This window comes from Ranitomeya variabilis, chromosome 4, assembly GCF_051348905.1.
Source record: "Ranitomeya variabilis isolate aRanVar5 chromosome 4, aRanVar5.hap1, whole genome shotgun sequence".
NCBI classification, from domain to species: domain Eukaryota; kingdom Metazoa; phylum Chordata; class Amphibia; order Anura; family Dendrobatidae; genus Ranitomeya; species Ranitomeya variabilis.
The window spans coordinates 584,523,452-584,543,672 of NC_135235.1; the positions used below are offsets into that span (position 1 = coordinate 584,523,452).

At 47.2% G+C, this 20,221-nt stretch overlaps 2 protein-coding genes across 5 annotated transcripts in view; one reads left to right on the plus strand and one right to left on the minus strand.

The window, feature by feature from the left end:
- The window catches only part of PDRG1 (p53 and DNA damage regulated 1), a 27,480-nt gene extending 26,611 nt beyond the window's left edge, over positions 1–869 (plus strand). For both annotated transcript variants that reach the window (XM_077253061.1, XM_077253060.1), the window contains one exon: positions 616–869. The gene's annotated coding sequence lies outside the window, so the exon portion shown is untranslated. The remainder of the gene's footprint in view (positions 1–615) is intronic.
- Positions 1–16,697, minus strand: part of TTLL9 (tubulin tyrosine ligase like 9) — a 20,470-nt gene extending 3,773 nt beyond the window's left edge. Inside the window, exons 1-12 of one of the 3 annotated variants that reach the window (XM_077253057.1) lie at positions 16,306–16,697; positions 12,576–12,622; positions 10,212–10,304; positions 4,657–4,768; positions 4,387–4,572; positions 3,458–3,526; positions 3,283–3,373; positions 3,071–3,111; positions 2,906–2,993; positions 2,755–2,813; positions 1,487–1,683; positions 590–703 (exon numbers count right to left, since the gene is read on the minus strand). In XM_077253057.1, the coding sequence (XP_077109172.1) occupies positions 590–703; positions 1,487–1,683; positions 2,755–2,813; positions 2,906–2,993; positions 3,071–3,111; positions 3,283–3,373; positions 3,458–3,526; positions 4,387–4,572; positions 4,657–4,768; positions 10,212–10,304; positions 12,576–12,622; positions 16,306–16,320 (1,112 nt within the window). In that variant the 5' untranslated portion in view covers positions 16,321–16,697. Of the gene's footprint in view, positions 1–589; positions 704–1,486; positions 1,684–2,754; positions 2,814–2,905; positions 2,994–3,070; positions 3,112–3,282; positions 3,374–3,457; positions 3,527–4,386; positions 4,573–4,656; positions 4,769–10,206; positions 10,305–12,575; positions 12,623–16,305 lie in introns of those variants that run through there. The other 2 variants (XM_077253058.1, XM_077253059.1) reach the window with 2 other exon arrangements.
- Between the last annotated feature and the right edge of the window lie 3,524 nt (positions 16,698–20,221).

The following is a 20,221-nucleotide window of genomic DNA, read 5'->3' on the forward strand; positions in this document are numbered from 1 at the left end:
TCAGTTAGCCACCGGAGAGTGGCGCTAGGCAGGCCAAGGAGCTGTAAGTGCATCGTCATGCCCCAGTGCACTTCCAGGCAGATATAACACCACAGAACTTTACTTTATGATTTCTCACTGCTGGATCATGGTTTTGAATGTACGAATATACAGAACTTCAGAATGATTTCTCAATGCTGGAGCATCGTTGTGGGGCCATAAAGAGATCAACTTGCTTTTCTTTTTAAAGGGCTACACAGACATAGGTTCGGGTGTGTGGAAGCTTCTGATAGGTCCCACTTAAGGGGTTAATAACGCAGAAGTAAATAATTTATTTTCATTTTGTCAGTTCATAAGTTTCCACAGTGTTGTAGGGAATTTCTCAACTTGTCCAAAACTTTTTGAACAACCAGTGCTGTCACAAGCTCAGGGTTTGTTACAGTGTAACATTGCAGCTAAAGTTCAGCTCTCTACTGATACATTGTAAGAAAGAGTTGCTGTGTGAGCAGGCCATAGAGATGGATTTTCAGCCTGTAAAATGTTTTTTTTAGTCACTGACAGCAAGCAGAGATCTTTCCTGTGCAGAATATTTTGTGACTTGCTTTTTTACCTGCCTTCCATGTCTACCACATGCAGGGTGTCTTCCAAGAGACGACATTTGAGGTCATAATCTTCTTGACTGCTGGCGGTCAAAGAGGGAGAAGCATTAACTTCCAGCAGCCACCTGCAAAGTACAGGAAGAACGTGAGAAGATGGCGGGAAGCAGGACCTGAAGGAAGCACTATACAAGAGCAGTATGTGCGGTCACTACATCTAAGGGAACCGCAGAACGGATGTTTACATGTAATATAATGTATGTGACAATATAGCTATATGTTTTCTCATACAAAGTGATCTGCCCCTCCTTGTATCCTATCGCAGCACTATATTTGGGGTAGGCGTGCGGGTCCTGCCTTGTCTTTTTCTTCCCTTACATAATGGCTGCTTCCACCTTAAGGATGCAGCTATTTTTCATTTCTGTGTCTTAGTTTTGAACCCATTCCTATTTTTTTAATCTTCAGAGATTGACAGTAGCATCTAATTGGTTAAAAAGCAGCAATCAGTTTGGTCAGTATTTTACATCAGTATTTGTAAGCCACAACCAGGAGTGGGTGATAAATGCAGAAGTGGTGACGTGTTTCTATTACACTTTTCCTCTGATTGTTCCTCTCCTGGTTTTGGCTACAAATACTGATGTAAAATACTGACCAAATACTGAACGTGTGAGCGTGGCCTTAGAGAATAATACAGGTATAATACAGCTGGCATCCGCTGTATGGAGAGCGAGCTCCATATATATATAGTCATGAAAATACAGAAAAATCTTTAAATGAGAAGGTGTGTCCAAACTTTTGGTCTGTACTGATAGAGATATATTTTTTTTATATAAATTTATTTTTTTTTTTTTTTACACACACACACCATCACGCACACACACCATCACACCGAAGAAGCAGCTGTTACTCACGGTTTCAGGTCCTCGTCCAGCAGAATGTCGTATCCATACAATTCAAAGCAGTGCTTGTCGTTGATGATGATTTTCTGGACGCTCTGTAGGCTCTTAATGAATATATTGTCCATGCTCTGAAAGAGAGTCTCCACCGCTGTAGGACCGTGTTTGGCCGTCAGGTACTGCCGCAGCTGCTGTATCATCCATTTACAGCCCTAAGAGGGATATGTCATGGCTTCTGTAATACGTCAATCATTACCCCACTCTTCCTTGTGAAACTACAGGTCTCAGCATGCAACAAAAAAGTGCAACTTAAAAGGAATACTGTGATATGGCAACCCCACGGATCAGCTGTTATTTGCTCCATATGTAAACACTTTGAAAGTAGCTGCCGCATACTGCAGATCAGTTTCTCTTCTTTTGAACATGACCTGCACCAAAGTGTTTACATCGGGCAGTATATAACAGCTGATCACATGGAATCCCTGCCTGATATTGATAACCTATCCTATGAGTATGGCGTGCCTGGGCAACATCTGTCCGCAGGCCTGGTTTGTTCTTTAAAAAAAAAAAATGCTAACACTCTCTGGGTCCAGCGCTGCTCCTGATGTCTGATATTCTCTGCGGCACTGATAACGCTGCAGCCAATCAGTGATCTCAGTGGCTTGTGCCATCCACATGGGCTGCAACGCTATCAATGTGACATCAGTGCGGCAGTCAATAACGGACACTGGGCATAGCAGCAGAGACTCTGCACTGGACCCGGGGAGGGTGAATAAAGTAATAATAAAAAAAGAATCTTAAAAAAAAAAAACTAAACTGTCTGGAAAGGTTTTTTTAAAAAAAAAAAAAAAATAAACTCCTTTATGTAACTCTGAACGCTCTTATATCTTGTATCACTTACTAGGCTTTTTGCTGTCATTTTAATAAAATCCCTGTTTTATCTGCTGCTTATCTACCATTTATCTAAATTTACTCTGTATAACCCTGCCCACACCACTGATTGGCAGCTTACTGCCTATGTACAGGGTACACAGAAAGCTGAGAATCTGTGTTGGAGGCGGTGCTATACAGAGCTCATTAATATGGACGACTACCTGGCAGTAGGCTTAGTAGTCATCTAATGATTTCCTGCTGATAACAGTGATTTTATCAAAACTACACTAAGCAGCCAATTAAGTGATACATCACTGGAATCAGGGTCTGTTTCTACATTATGCTCTCAGATTAGGTGGCAAATCTGGTGATCGATTCCCTTTAAGTGTGTAGGTAATAGCTTTTCTTACCTTCTCTGGATCATAATCTGGAGCAGTTTTCTGGATTGCCACATTGGTCAAGTGAATATCTATATCAGGTAGTTAAAAAGTTAATAAAGGCAAGTAGCTAACTCATGGTATGGAACATAAATCTGGTAAGACGCTCTCAGTATAAGGATACACTGGTCGTCGATGCTGCTGAGTGTAAAGCGCGTGTTCGAGAATCGGGCGAAACCGTCACGGTACAGCCAGGCCCGGAGGGGGATGTACTGCAGGGAAAGAGACGCCATATTACAGAAAATCGCTCTTCATCTATGTTCTGGATAGTAGTTAGGAGAAATCTTACCGATGTCACCAAGACATATACCCGCAGGTCAAATTTTCTCCCTGTAAATGAAGCAGACACATATGTAGTGTGTACAACAGCCTATGTATTTTCCAGTAGACTGTATGCAGAAGATCTCGTGCATGTGCGGAAGCCCCCAATGGTAAGTAGGCACACGTCCGGTATGGTGGGGAGCAGTAAGGGTCCATGCTACAAACAGAAGCATAGCTCACCTCCTATTAAATATGGATTCTCGATATAGCGCTGAGCCACATAATTTTCTACAGGAAGCTCGTCCTTCTGCTCATCTGAGCGGCTGCCATCCTGAATAATACAGAAATGAGCGGATATCTCATTTTACTAAGTAAAAATCTATCATATTCCCTGTCTACAGGATCCCACAATCACCTTCCTCCAGTCTATGATGTCCTTCAGCTTCCGGAAAAGGAAAATCCCCTTGCCCTGTGACCTGGCCACCTATGGGAAAAGACAATGATACATGCGTCTCATATGACAGTAGGCCAATGTCAGCAGTTCAGTCCATCTCTTGGAAGCCTTGTCTGTCACGCATTACCCTGATAGTCTGATTGAATGGCACTGTGTAAAGCCTCATACCCTGGAGCTGTACAGAAATTACCACTTATTCACAGGTTTCCACATACTGTATATTACTAAAGGTCTCCGGTAATCTTTTCTAACCAGTAGGTATTGTCCAAAGTGGAGAACCTCTTTAGATATGTCCACAGATAGGACACGAACACTAGTCTTACCACTTAGGGTGATCTTAATCTATTTAATGGTCACCTCATTCATATAAATAAAAAAATGCCCATGTGGAGATCCATCTCTATCAGGAAACTTGGAGGGGCCTGCAGCACTGAGGAGAAGAAGGGTGCTTCTGGGAAATGTAGTTTTAGCAGATAAGAATAGGACCACCCATTCAGCTATGTAAACCTGGATGCTCACAGGGCAAAAGATTAAAAAAAAACACAAACCACTGATTAACAGCTTTCTGTTTACACTGTGCATAGGCAGAAAACTGCCAATCACTGGTGGGGGTGTGGTTGGACTACATGGCAGCAGGTTTACTAGTCTTCTAATAATAATCTTCTGTCGTTTTATCAAGACTACAGCAAGCACCCCAGTGAGCGACACATTGCTGGAATCAAGGTCTCTGTATTGTGCTGCTCTCAGATTAGGTGGCAAAAAGATGGTGAGATTCCATTTAAGAAATATTTACATGCAGCAGTTTATGGAGACATTTCTGAGACTGTCCTGTGGATCTGAATGGGTGGGGTTTGTGTGTGAGGACCCCTTTACTCTACTGCCCCACTTACAGGCTTCATAATCCACGTGATTCCGGGGTTTCTGCGAAACTCTTCTACAAACAGATGATATTCTGCTGGAAGCTCAAAGGTCTTGGGGAAGAAGTCGCATTTTAAGGCCTCGAGGCGACCGGATTCTCGCTCCAGCTGCTTCCGGAAGCGCTTGAGATTTTTCACCATAAAGTTCTTCCTGGTCAGCTAATAGAAGAGACGGCAGAATGTGAATATGGTGGCTGTTGTGCTCATGGGCAAATTTGTGACACTGCAGAGTCAAACGGTCACCTCGTAGTGGTTGCGGAAGTGGCAGATGCGCACGTGTTCCTCCATGTAAATGTGGTCGAAGTTCTCGCGCAGCCAACCGACATCACACCAGTAGAAATCCCACTCTCCATCGCTGTAAAATGGATTGTGAAGTGCAGCAAAATGAGAGATATACAGAGATATTGCTATCGGATCACCTCTACACACCGATAGCTGCTAGTGTGCAGGCGCGGCGGGCGCCATTTAAAAAAAAAAAAAAAAAATTATATACTCCTCAGGAAAACATCCAGCACATTTATTAACTGCACATGAAACCTGCGATTGTTACAGCGCAGGTCCCAAGGCTGGCACCTGCCTGCAGAAGGGGTTTTATTTTTTGCAGTATATATATATATAGCATCGTGATTACTCGCTAATCCCACCCCCTGCACAGTAGCTCCGCCCCCCACACATCACCACACCCAATCCCGCCCCCACCACATTACCACACACAATCCGCACCACATCACCACACATAATGCCACCCCCCACCACATTACCACACATAATCCCGCCCCCTAACCACATTACCACACATAATCCCGCCCCCCCACATTACCACACATAATCCCGCCCCCCCACCCCATTACCACACAATCCCGCCCCCCCACCCCATTACCACCCATAATCCCCCCACCACATTACCACACATAATCCCGCCCCCCACCACATTACCACACATAATCCCGCCCCCTAACCACATTACCACACAATCCCACCACATTACCACACATAATCCCGTCCCCCCACCACATCACCACACACAATCCCGCCCCCCACCACATCACCACACATAATCCCGCCCCCCCACCACGTCACCACACATAATCCCACCACACATAATCCTGCCCCCCACATCACCACACAATCCCACCCCCCAACCACATTACCACAGATAATCCCGCCCCCTGCACAGTAGCTCCGCCCCCCACCCCGTTACCACACAATCCTGCTCCCCCACCACATTACCACACATAATCCCGCCCCCCCACCACATTACCACACCTAATCCCGCCCCCCACCACATTACCACACATAATCCCACCCCCCAACCACATTACCACAGATAATCCCGCCCCCCCACCACATTACCACACAATCCCGCCCCCCACCACATTACTACACATAATCCCGCCCTCCACCACATTACCACATAATCCCGCCCCCCCACCACATCACCACATAATCTCGCCCCCCACATCACCACACATAATCCCGCCCCCCACATCACCACACATAATCCCACATCACCACACATAATCCCGCACCCCCACCACACATAATCCTACCCCCCACCACATCACCACACACAATCCTGCCCCCCCACTACATTACCACAGATAATCCTGCCCCCTGCACAGTAGCTCCGCCCCCACCCCATCACCACACACAATCCCGCCCCCCCACCACATTACCACACATAATCCCACCCCCCCACCACATTACCACACATAATTTCGCCCCCCACCACATTACCACACATTATCCCGCCCCCCACATTACCACACGAGGATCCGTCCCCGCACATTACCACAGGAGGCTCCGTCCCCACACATTACCACACGAGGCTGCGCCCCTCCACATTACCACACGAGGCTCCGTCCCCACACATTACCACACGAGGTTGCGTCCCCACACATTACCACACGAGGCTGCGTCCCCACACATTACCACACGAGGCTGCGTCCCCACACATTACCACACGAGGCTCTGTCCCCACACATTACCACACGAGGCTGCATCCCCACACATTACCACACGAGGCTGCGTCCCCACACATTACCACACGAGGCTGCGTCCCCACACATTACCACACGAGGCTGCGTCCCCACACATTACCACACGAGGCTCTGTCCCCACACATTACCACACGAGGCTGCGTCCCCACACGAGGCTCTGTCCCCACACATTACCACACAAATCCACTTTGCTTTGATTTTACACTGTGAATAAAATGTATTAGTATTATTCTGATTTTTAATTATTATTATTGTTATTAACTTCATTTTAAGTTAATTTACCACCTGCGTAAGCGCTATTGAATGTTGTAATTATTTACTTTAGTTTAATCACTAGCAGCGTTAATTAGATAGCAATAAGCATGCCGAGCGTTAGCTGGCTGGCAACAGCTAGTGTATAGTGCCTACAAGTAGTATTCAACCCCCTGCAGATTTAGCAGGTTTAATAAGATGCAAATAAGTTAGAGCCTTCAAACTTCAAACAAGATCAGGATTTATTAACAGATGCATAAATCTTACAAACCAAAACGTTTTGTTGCTCAGTTAAATTTTTATAAATTTTAAACATAAAAGTGTGGGTCAATTATTATTCAACCCCTAGGTTTAATATTTTGTGGAATAACCTTTGTTTGCAATTACAGCTAATAATCGTCTTTTATAAGACCTGATCAGGCCGGCACAGGTCTCTGGAGTTATCTTGGCCCACTCCTCCATGCAGATCTTCTCCAAGTTATCTAGGTTCTTTGGGTGTCTCATGTGGACTTTAATCTTGAGCTCCTTCCACAAGTTTTCAATTGGGTTAAGGTCAGGAGACTGACTAGGCCACTGCAACACCTTGATTTTTTGCCTCTTGAACCAGGCCTTGGTTTTCTTGGCTGTGTGCTTTGGGTCGTTGTCTTGTTGGAAGATGAAATGACGACCCATCTTAAGATCCTTGATGGAGGAGTGGAGATTCTTGGCCAAAATCTCCAGGTAGGCCATGCTATCCATCTTCCCATGGATGCGGACCAGATGGCCAGGCCCCTTGGCTGAGAAACAGCCCCACAGCATGATGCTGCCACCACCATGCTTGACTGTAGGGATGGTATTCTTGGGGTCGTATGCAGTGCCATCCAGTCTCCAAACGTCACGTGTGTGGTTGGCACCAAAGATCTCGATCTTGGTCTCATCAGACCAGAGAACCTTGAACCAGTCAATCTCAGAGTCCTCCAAGTGATCATGAGCAAACTGTAGACGAGCCTTGACATGACGTTTTGAAAGTAAAGGTACCTTACGGGCTCGTCTGGAACGGAGACCATTGCGGTGGAGTACGTTACTTATGGTATTGACTGAAACCAATGTCCCCACTGCCATGAGATCTTCCCGGAGCTCCTTCCTTGTTGTCCTTGGGTTAGCCTTGACTCTTCGGACAAGCCTGGCCTCGGCACGGGAGGAAACTTTCAAAGGCTGTCCAGGCCGTGGAAGGCTAACAGTAGTTCCATAAGCCTTCCACTTCCAGATGATGCTCCCAACAGTGGAGACAGGTAGGCCCAACTCCTTGGAAAGGGTTTTGTACCCCTTGCCAGCCTTGAGACCCTCCACGATCTTGTCTCTGATGGCCTTGGAATGCTCCTTTGTCTTTCCCATGTTGACCATGTATGAGTGCTGTTCACAAGTTTGGGGAGGGTCTTAAATAGTCAGAAAAGGCTGGAAAAAGAGATAATTAATCCAAACATGTGAAGCTCATTGTTCTTTGTGCCTGAACTACTTCTTAATACTTTAGGGGAACCAAACAGAATTCTGGGGGGTTGAGGGGTTGAATAATAAATGACCCTCTGAAAAAACTTTTCACAATTTTAAAGAAAAATAAACAAAGAAATAACATTCTTTTTTGCTGCAGTGCATTTCACACTTCCAGGCTGATCAACAGTCCAAATGTCACAATGCCAAGTTAATTCCAAATGTGTAAACCTGCTAAATCTGCAGGGGGTTGAATACTACTTGTAGGCACTGTACATATATTCATCACCACATAAAGCCCCCCACAGGCCGCCCCGGAGCACGAGCATATCATTAACTCAAAACTGAAAATAAAGATTACACAACAACCACAAGATGGATTTAATCACCAAGCTATCATTATAATCAGTATAACGGACTTGCCACTGTCTGTAGAATACTGTGCACAATCCTGCTGACAGGTTCCCTTTAGATATCTTTATTTTTGATTGAAGACCCACACCTCGCAGCTCCACCTGGCGTCACTAATACATCGGGGGGTCATGCGGTATGGTCTCCCTACTTTCACCAACATGACGTTCCGCACTTCATGGGAACATGTAATGTCAGTTTGGCACAGTTTTACACACACACCCTGTCCACACAGGCACGGGGAGTGAGAGGAGGTGGCCCACGCAACCACCGATGTGGCACAACACTTGTTCACAACCCTGACAGGCTCAGAGACCCCTTTCACTAGCATCTGTGAAACAGCCTTGCCAACCCGGTAGGACTGCCACCAGTTCCTCATTAGATATAAGCCTGCTCTGTTAACGGAATTATATCTGGCCAAAATCCCGCCCTGGTAGCATGTGGCGTTACACCGAGAACACAGACATGTGGATTTGTAAATCCATGTAAAAGAGCAGCCCAAGGTTAAATTGGATATTTAATCACCTTAAGGGCACACGAGACAATACACTATATACACTACGGATATACAGTGGTCAAGAAAAGCAAATAGAGGAGGTAGTACAATAAGTATAAGCAGATGATACAAAGGTCAGTTACCAGTTGGACGTTAGGCCTTGGTGCTAGCAGCCACTTGGGAAGAGTGGGGCGGCAAAGGTTTCTGGTTTCTTTCAACACGATACACACGGCGTGACCTTCCTTAGAAGAGACAAGGGCCACAGCCTCCCATGCGCAATTAACCCCTTGGTCTGTCACTCCCTTTCCTGCCTCTTGGATGGTCCTAGTTTCCCTCCTCTTCAGGTCTGGTAGCTGAAACTCCAAAACCAATCATGGATCATAACTTCTCAACGGGTCATAGGATCCATCCAGGCGCCCTTTACGTTTGGACACCAAACATGACTTTGCTACCTGGCTTCTACTAGCCGTTCTACAAACCTCCCCACCCCAGGGTGCTAAAATGGGTCGAGACCCCGGCAGGCGTTCGGCTTGTTCCCGAGAGCTAAAAAAAAACATGTATATGACTAGGACGTATGATAACTCCATAATGTCTTATGAAATTACAGCTCCCTTATGTATGGGGGGTCTTTGAAGCAGTTAAGCAGCTTGGGCTCCTAGCAGGGGTTCGTCCTGCCAGAAAGGCCTCAGTACCAGCTGGTCTGCTGGGGGGGTGAGCTTTTCCACTTGGAGCTTTTGAAGTTAGACCACTTGCTGAGTCAGGTGTCTTGTCTCAGCTTCACACTTTGAAGGAGGTCTATAAAATCTCAGACCAGATATGATGCAGTCGATTGGCATGAAATTATATTCCCCATGTTCTTCACATATATATTCAGATATTTCTATGTTGCTTTTTTTTTAGTTCTCCTAGGGGACTTGAGCCTGGGATCTTACGATTGCTTGCTCTATGTGCTACAATACTTCAGGATTTTTGCACAAAGTAAAAATGACAATCTCGTACTAAACCCAGCAGCAGTAGTAGTCCGCACTGGTCCTATGTTGGTAAAGGGTTAATCCAGCATACTCAGCATAAGACAATGCCAGACTAGCCACTCTACATGGAGCTTTTTGAAGGCTTCACACAAGCCTAATGTGAGCAATGACAGACTACAGCAGAGTACACCCAAACCTTACTCCTTCACCTCCATCCATCCAGGCCTCTGTCTCAGCACATCCGCGATGGTGTTGATGAGGCCACACTTGTACCGGATGCAGGATCTGGGCTCTCTGCAGAAAAAACAGACACATTTTTGGGACCTTAAAGGGTTGTTCCAGTTTTCTGTAGAGTGTCATCGGTGTATAATGGAGGTTCTGCAAATTTACACTATGTTTCTCAATTCTTCACACTTTTCAAGATCTATGCTTGCTGTCATTCAAAGGGAACAGTGTTGCTTCTATCTCACTGCTGAGGATTTGTTACAATGCATCTTTCCCCTATCTAACTCAAACTCCACCAGTTATCTATCACAATTTGAAAAAATCTTGTTCCCTGTGTGAAGTTTGTTCTAAAAAAATAAAAAAGTGCCTTCCTCACCCTCCCCATGTTCTGCGCTGAGTCTCTGCCACTGCTCCTGATGTCTGGATTTGGCTGCAGTGCTGACATCATGAAGACAGCATGGCCGCCAATCAGTGAGCCCATCGCCTATAATGGGGGCATTCTGTGTACACTGGCAGAGTCGCTGAGCTTAGTTATAAGCTGCTAACTGACTGGGATCGAGATTTTCTGAAAAGGGAAAAGCCCCTTAAATGGCTTCACATTTTCCCAGTTTCACAAGTCCGTTGTTCAGGGTGACCTGGGAATGCACATCCAGACCCTTACCACCTACTGCTGCCTAAAAACATTTCTCAACTCTGCAAAAATTGCCTGTGCAAGCCCTCATCATCTCCCGCCTAGATTACTGCAACTTCCTCCTCTGTGGCCGACCTCCTAACACTTTTACCCCCTTCAATCTGCTGCCTGATTCATTCACCTTTCCCCCTATAGTCCGTAACCTGTTCTCTCCATACATCTTAGGAAGAGGCAGACATATCATTGGTGCAGCCACCCAGGGGCCCAAGAGATGAGGGTCCCGTTTCCGCCACTAAAGAAGTTATAATGGCGCCTATTATAGATTCATAACTCTGTATTATCAGGTGCTTGGGCCTCAGTTTCCATCCCAATCGCTGGTCTCCTAAGCTGAACTTAATGCCACGCTCACACTATCCGTATTTGGTCAGTATTTTACCTCAGTATTTGTAGCCAAAACCAGGAGAGAACAACCAGAGGAAAAGTATAATAGAAGCATATGCACCACTTCTGTATTTATCACCCACTCCTGGTTTTGGCTTACACATACTGTACTGAGGTAAAATACTGATCATATACTGATAGTGTGACCGTAGCCTAAAGCTTGATAGGCCAGGAAATCTTGAGCCGGGCCAGAAATTATGGCTGAAACTCGGATCTTTAATATAGATGTGTGAATTCAGTCTTCCTCGTACATCAGCTCCAGCCTGAAGGGGAAGATATGGAGCTTTTACATGATGCATCACAGAGATATAACTGCCGTCCTACAAGGTTGTCACACGGGCAAGCTGATGTGATGGTGAGAGTTGTGCTCCCTCTGATATGGACTGATGTGATGGTGAGAGTTGTGCTCCCTCTGATATGGACTGATGTGATGGTGAGAGTTGTGCTCCCTCTGATATGGACTGATGTGATGGTGAGAGTTGTGCTCCCTCTGATATGGACTGATGTGATGGTGAGAGTTGTGCTCCCTCTGATAAGGACTGATGTGATGGTGAGAGTTGTGCTCCCTCTGATAAGGACTGATGTGATGGTGAGAGTTGTGCTCCCTCTGATATGGACTGATGTGATGGTGAGAGTTGTGCTCCCTCTGATATGGACTGATGTGATGGTGAGAGTTGTGCTCCCTCTGATAAGGACTGATGTGATGGTGAGAGTTGTGCTCCCTCTGATAAGGACTGATGTGATGGTGAGAGTTGTGCTCCCTCTGATAGGGACTGATGTGATGGTGAGAGTTGAACTCCCTCTGATATGGACTGATGTGATGGTGAGAGTTGTGCTCCCTCTGATATGGACTGACGTGATGGTGAGAGTTGTGCTCCCTCTGATATGGACTGATGTGATGGTGAGAGTTGTGCTCCCTCTGATAAGGACTGATGTGATGGTGAGAGTTGTGCTCCCTCTGATATGGACTGATGTGATGGTGAGAGTTGTGCTCCCTCTGATAAGGACTGATGTGATGGTGAGAGTTGTGCTCCCTCTGATATGGACTGATGCGATGGTGAGAGTTGTGCTCCCTCTGATATGGACTGATGTGATGGTGAGAGTTGTGCTCCCTCTGATATGGACTGATGTGATGGTGAGAGTTGTGCTCCCTCTGATATGGACTGATGTGATTGTGAGAGTTGTGCTCCCTCTGATATGGACTGATGTGATGGTGAGAGTTGTGCTCCCTCTGATATGGAAGGATTACAGCATTTTTCCATCCTCACCGCTCCTTCTGCCGCTGGTAGCCATATTGATTCTTGTTTGTAGTGACCTGATGCAAAAGAAAAGCAGAAAAAGGACGTCAGAAAGAACCGGTTTGGTCTCATAGCCATTGTATAAAGAAGGTTTTTCATAGACTTTCTGTATCATTTCTTCGCCATTGTCAGGATCACTGCTTGCTGTCAGTGTGCAGGACGTTCTGTGGTGTCCTGATAACAGAGCGATGGGGTTTATACAGTGTATCAGAGAAGGTAAAGGTCTGTGCTAAACACAGCAGCACAAGCCCAAATCCTCTCCTGGAAGCCAGGCTCCACGCTGCGCCGGACCCTGAGACACTGTAACGAGTCCATCAGCTGTAAGGGAAGGACTAGATCAGAAGAGTTATTCACAGGTGTGTTCCTATTCACTGACAGTAAGCAGAGATCTGAGAATGATGAAAAACTGAATTAGTATATACAAGAAAGCTGCTGCCCTTCATTCTCTGTTCGGGCTCTGTTATGGGGGCACTGTGGTTATCTCTGTCAAGGGAGTAATGGGGCTGTGCTTGTCATGGGGTAGTGTACATAATTCTGTTATGGGGGCACTTTTGCAAGTACCATTATATGGGTTCAGTGGCTGTCACTGTTATGGGAGCGTTCAAAGGTGAGGAAAAACCCACAAATCCGCACTGCCAGCCGGATGCGATCCATAAACAGTTCAACCACTTCACACTATACTGGTTACAAAAGCCACATGTATCCTAAATGAAACTGGGGGTGCGATTCCAGAAAAATTTACAGATCATCCAGAAAAAATAGAAGAAAAAAAGGGAACGCACTTACCCCTGTTCAAGAATAATTCACTTTATTTGGACATGCTTAAAAACAGATTGCAGGGAGGGATGAAAGCAGCTCTGGACAACGGCCGTTTCGTGCGTACAAGCACTTCAACGGGTCCTGGAGCCTCATGGATTCTAAACAGATTTTATAGACCCATCTAGGTAGCTTGCTCCTCCTCCCACCCGTAGCACATGGTGGGGGGAAGGGAGGAAAGTGGGAGCGCTGTGGTTATCAATGTTATGGGGGCTCTGTGGCTGTCATTGTTATGGGGCGCTTTGGCTGTCATTGTTATGGGGCGATGTAGCTGTCATTGGTATGGGGGGCAGTAGCTGTCATTGTTATAGGGGTGCAGTAGCTGTCATTGTTATGGGGGCGCTGTAGCTGTCATTGTTATGGGGGCGCTGTAGCTGTCATTGTTATGGGGCGCTGTAGCTGTCATTGTTATGGGGCGATGTAACTGTCATTGTTATGGGGCGCTGTAGCTGTCATTGTTATGGGGGCTCTGTAGCTGTCATTGTTATGGGGCGATGTAGCTGTCATTGATATGGGGCGCTGTAGCTGTCATTGTTATGGGGGCCCTGTAGCTGTCATTGTTATGGGGGTGCAGTAGCTGTCATTGTTATGGGGCACTGTAGCTGTCATTGTTATGGGGGCGCTGTATCTGTCATTGTTATGGGGCGCTGTAGCTGTCATTGTTATGGGGGTGCAGTAGCTGTCATTGTTATGGGGCACTGTAGCTGTCATTGTTATGGGGGCGATGTAGCTGTCATTGTTATGGGGGCGCTGTAGCTGTCATTGTTATGGGGGCGCAGTAGCTGTCATTGTTATGGGGCGCTGTAGCTGTCATTGTTATGGGGGTGCAGTAGCTGTCATTGTTATGGGGGCTCTGTAGCTGTCATTGTTATGGGGGCGCTGTAGCTGTCATTGTTATGGGGGCGCTGTAGCTGTCATTGTTATGGGGGCTCTGTAGCTGTCATTGTTATGGGGGCGCAGTAGCTGTCATTGTTTTGTTATGGGGGCTCTGTAGCTGTCATTGTTATGGGGCGATGTAGCTGTCATTGTTATGGGGGCGCTGTAGCTGTCATTGTTATGGGGGCGCTGTAGCTGTCATTGTTATGGGGGTGCAGTAGCTGTCATTGTTATGGGGCACTGTAGCTGTCAATGTTATGGGGCGATGTAGCTGTCATTGTTATGGGGCGCTGTAGCTGTCATTGTTATGGGGGCTCTGTAGCTGTCATTGTTATGGGGCGATGTAGCTGTCATTGTTATGGGGGCGCTGTAGCTGTCATTGTTATGGGGGCGCTGTAGCTGTCATTGTTATGGGGGTGCAGTAGCTGTCATGGTTATGGGGCACTGTAGCTGTCATTGTTATGGGGGCGCTGTATCTGTCATTGTTATGGGGCGCTGTATCTGTCATTGTTATGGGGGTGCAGTAGCTGTTATTGTTATGGGGCACTGTAGCTGTCATTGTTATGGGGCGATGTAGCTGTCATTGTTATGGGGGCGCTGTAGCTGTCATTGTTATGGGGGCGCTGTAGCTGTCATTGTTATGGGGGCGCTGTAGCTGTCATTGTTATGGGGGTGCAGTAGCTGTCATTGCTATGGGGGCGCTGTAGCTGTCATTGTTATGGGGCGCTGTAGCTGTCATTGTTATGGGGGCTCTGTAGCTGTCATTGTTATGGGGGCTCTGTAGCTGTCATTGTTATGGGGCGATGTAGCTGTCATTGTTATGGGGCGATGTAGCTGTCATTGTTATGGGGCGCTGTAGCTGTCATTGTTATGGGGGCTCTGTAGCTGTCATTGTTATGGGGCGATGTAGCTGTCATTGTTATGGGACGCTGTAGCTGTCATTGTTATGGGGGCTCTGTAGCTGTCATTGTTATGGGGCGATGTAGCTGTCATTGTTATGGGGGCGCTGTAGCTGTCATTGTTATGGGGGCGCTGTAGCTGTCATTGTTATGGGGGTGCAGTAGCTGTCATTGTTATGGGGCACTGTAGCTGTCATTGTTATGGGGGCGCTGTATGTCATTGTTATGGGGCGCTGTAGCTGTCATTGTTATGGGGTGCAGTTGCTGTCATTGTTATGGGGCTCTGTAGCTGTCATTGTTATGGGGGCGATGTAGCTGTCATTGTTATGGGGGCGCTGTAGCTGTCATTGTTATGGGGGCGCTGTAGCTGTCAATGTTATGGGGGCGCTGTAGCTGTCATTGTTATGGGGGCGCTGTAGCTGTCATTGTTATGGGGGCGCAGTAGCTGTCATTGTTATGGGGGTGCAGTAGCTGTCATTGTTATGGGGGCGCTGTAGCTGTCATTGTTATGGGGGCGCAGTAGCTGTCATTGTTATGGGGCGCTGTAGCTGTCATTGTTATGGGGGTGCAGTAGCTGTCATTGTTATGGGGGCTCTGTAGCTGTCATTGTTATGGGGGCGCTGTAGCTGTCATTGTTATGGGGGCGCTGTAGCTGTCATTGTTATGGGGGCTCTGTAGCTGTCATTGTTATGGGGCGTTGTATCTGTCATTGTTATGGGGGCTCTGTAGCTGTCATTGTTATGGGGGCTCTGTAGCTGTCATTGTTATGGGGGCGCTGTAGCTGTCATTGTTATGGGGCGTTGTAGCTGTCATTGTTATGGGGGCTCTGTAGCTGTCATTGTTATGGGGGCTCTGTAGCTGTCATTGTTGTGGGGCGCTGTGATTGTCACTTATGTGGGTACTGTGGATGTCACTGTTTTGGGGGCACTGTCAGTGACACTGTTATCTATCACATCCGCTCCACTACTGGGGATTCTATGGCTGATCCCATTATTCGCTCCCCAGACCCAACATATGGTCACGTGAGCAGGAGCGGCGGACACACATCGTGCTGGAGCGTCTATAGTAGGAGCACCGAGACCCCGCAGGCCCCACCTGTCCGCACTCACCTTTCCTCTGGACATTGCTGGCTGCTGGCGCTGACCGCAACCACGACACTGTAAACAGACGCAAAGCACAGCAGCAGAGGTTTAGTTGTTCCCATGACGACTGGAGAAGAACACGTGACGTGTAGGTGCCTGCGCTACAGGAAGTGCGCGCTTTGCCCGGAAAATGTGTCGCCGCCCGTCAGTGGCAGACATTGTGTTGGTGGCGGGCAGTGCGTAGTTCTGTAGTCCGCGCCTGTGCACACTGGGAGCATCTGCGGCCGCACACACCACGTACCGCTCCCTGCACACGCTGGGAGCATCTGCACTTGTATTCATAGACAGAGGGTCGTTTATATAAAATGATGATAATGTGCCCATGGTGGTGATTGTTGTAATCCTGTTCCCTCCATAACTGAGACAAAGTTATACTTGTTTTTAGGTTCTTCAGAACTCTACTGGTTGTCAGTGGAAACAGCAGTTTGGCTCCACCCCCTTTCTACCCATCATGCACCTCTTTATAAGTCAGGAAGGGGGGTCCCCGGCCCTGAGCACCATTGGGGGCTCCGCTATGGCGCAGATGTGATCGGGGCATTTCACAAATACTTATAATTTATTAGCTATTACAGGGACAGTCTGGGTCAGAAAACCCGTTATTACAGGGGGTCCTCCCCTCTGGGACCCCCAATTAGAGAGCGACCAGGACGACCCTGGAGCCGGAGGACCCGACCAGAGAGGAGACAATCTCCTGAGGTTCAATTCGGACAGATCTGCTCCAATTCAGCCGGGAATCACTGCTGCCCTAAATGCCGGGAGGGGAGCGGAAGGGTTAAATAATCCCCCGTTATACGCACAAGTTCTTACAAAGCCTCCGCTGCGGCTCCTCATTCCTCCATTACTCAGTTCCCTCCATTCTGATGTTAAGGTCCATCTGAAACCTGTGATTGGCCTCACGTCGGGGGTCCGCACATGTCTCATGATGTCTCCCCTCTTTACCCCACAAATTCCCACTTGAGGGTCGATCCCAGGCCTCAGCGTCGTTTTATTATTATTATACATTTTTATAGCGCCATTTATTCCATGGAGGAGACAGGTTGTAGATGGCTTTGTATGTCATGGTTAGGCCCCTTTCACACATCAGTTTTTTGCCATCAGTCGCAATCCATCGAATTTTGAAAAAAACAGATTGGTCACAGATTGCGAAAAACTGATGCGACGGATCCATTTTTTTGCTGGATCCGACTAGCTGATCCAGCTAATTGGATCCTAAAAAATTTGGAGCATGCTCAGTTAAAAAAAACGGAATCTGCCGCCGGATTCCGTAATTTGACGGATCCGCCGCCCATAGGCTTCCATTCTAGCAAACTATGGATGGCGACAGATCCGTCGCTGTCCGTTTTTTCAGTGGACACAAAAAACGTTACTATGTCCGTTGTCTCCGGCCGCCGGACAAACAATTTTTAGACGGATCCGGCGAACGATGGATGAAACGTGAGGTCATCCGGCGCTAGTGCAAGTCTATGAGAAAACGGATCCAGCGGCATCAGTCACCGATCCGTTTTTTTTCAAAATTCAACGGATTGCGACTGATAGCAAAAAACTGATCTGTGAAAGGGGCCTTAGGGTAAGTTCACACAGGACTTTTCTGCTGCGTTTTTTTTGCTGCTTTTTTATGCTAATTTTCAGCTGCTTTTTACAGTACCAGCAAAGCCTATGAGATTTCAGAAATCTCATGCACACACATTGTTTTTTTTGTGTGATCAGTATTTTGTGCTTTGCTGCTTTTTTTGGACCTAGAGCATGTCACTTCTTTCAGCATTTTTCACCCATTGACTTGAATGGGTGTTGCGAAAACACAGGTATCATTATTTACTGAGTTTTTGCTGCTGAAAATTCAAGGACATCAGCATGCACAAAGAAAAAAAAAAAGCACCAAAAAAACGCAACAAAAACGTTTTTGACGCAGCTTCTTTCCTGCCAAGAACATCAGGTTTTGCTGCAGAAAAAAAAGCAAAAACGCGCTGTGTGAACTTACCCTTAGGGTTTTGAACTGTAGCCTCTGGACAATAGGAAGCCAATGAAGGGCCTGACAGAGAGGGGAGGCTGGGGAATAACGGGGAGACAGGTAGATTAGTCGGGCAGCAGAGTTTAGGATGGATTGGAGAGGTTCCAGAGTGCAAGAGGGGAGGCCAGAGAGTAGGTTGCAGTAGTCGAGGCAGGAGATGATAAGGGCATGGACTAGGATTTTTGTGGTGTCACGGTCAAGGAATGCACGGATCCGGAAAATATTTTTGAGTTTGAGATGGCAGGAGGAGGTAAGGATTGGATATGTGGCCTGAAAGAGAGGGCAGAGTTGAGGATCACCCCGAGGCACCGAGCGTGTGGGACTGGGGAAAGTGAGCAGCCATTGACATTGATGGATAGGTCTGGTGGAGGGGTAGAGTGAGGTGGGGGAAAGATGATGAATTCTGTTTTGTCCATGTTCAGTTTTAGAAAGCGAGCAGAAAAGGATGAAATAGCAGACAGACATTGTGGGATTTTGGTCAGTAAGGAAGTGAGGTCGGGTCCAGATAGATAGATCTGTGTGTCATCAGCGTAGAGATGATATTGTAAACCGTGGGATTCTATGAGCTGTCCCAGGCCGAAGATGGAGAAGAGTAGGGGTCCTAGAACTGAGCCTTGGTGAACACCAACAGATAGGGGTCGAGGTGAGGAAGTGGTGTGTGAATGGGAGACACTGAATGTCCGGTCTGTTAGATATGATGAGATCCAGGATAGGGCCAAGTCTGTGATGCCAAGGGATGAGAGAATCTGTAACAGGAGGGACTGGTCCACATTGTTGAAGGCAGAATATAGGTCCAGGAGGAGGAGGACAGAGTAGTGTCGCTTGCTCTTGGCGGTTAATAGTTTTAACCCCTTTCTATCTCCAAATGAATTTGGCAAAATGGCGGCCAGCTGAAAGCCTGAAAATCAAATTCCCCCCCTAATATTTAGATTCCGGCATATCCAAATTTTTGAGAGAATTTGTAACAGATTGAATAATTCATCTCTAGACCCAGCACACCATAGAGTACATGGGCTCCCTATTGATTTCAATTGGAACATTGCAATGCTCCATTTCACCTCTGGGGGTGCTGCAGGGAAATTAAGTCACCACTACATCGGGGGGTTTTTGTTTGTTTTTTTGCAGTGCTGGAGTGGTGCTTTAAATGTAAATTCCCTGCCTCATACTCGCCTGCCGCTGCCTTCATCGTTTTACAGCATCAGTCTCCAGCGAAAAGTTACTTGCTGGCCGCTCCAGTGCTTCATGGAGTGGCGCGGAGGTCACTTTACAATACAAGTCTATGAAGGCCTCGTTCTGGCCTCATTCTGGCTCTCATAGACTTGCACTGAGAGCTTGTGATGCAACTTCTGACTTCCAGCCAATCAGAGGTTACAGGCACAAGATGGCACCGCGGGACCGGAGCTGTGCCAATAAACGGGGAAGAGCCCGCAATAGCGGCGGGTGAAATCGCGATTCACACGCCGCTATTAACTAGTTAAATGCCGCTGTCAAATGCACATTTAACCGGCGCTTTCGGCCGCGCGGCCGGAAATGATCGCATCGCCGACCCCCGCCACATGATCGGGGGTCAGCGATGCGTCAGCATTAGTGTTGAGCATTCCGATACCGCAAGTATCGGGTATCGGCCGATACTTGCGGTATCGGAATTCCGATACCGGGATTCCGATACTTGCCGCGTATCGGATACCGGAATCGGAAGTTCCAAGATTCAAAATGCAGAACTTCAGCCAATGAGAATGATTCCAAGTGTGGGCACATCCTGTTTAGCATGGAGGGCATGAAACTACTGGCAAGGCTGTGATTGGCTGCTGAAATGATGTCATGATGCAGTTTAAAAGTCGCTGGCGCCATTTTGCGATCACTCTGCTGTGAATT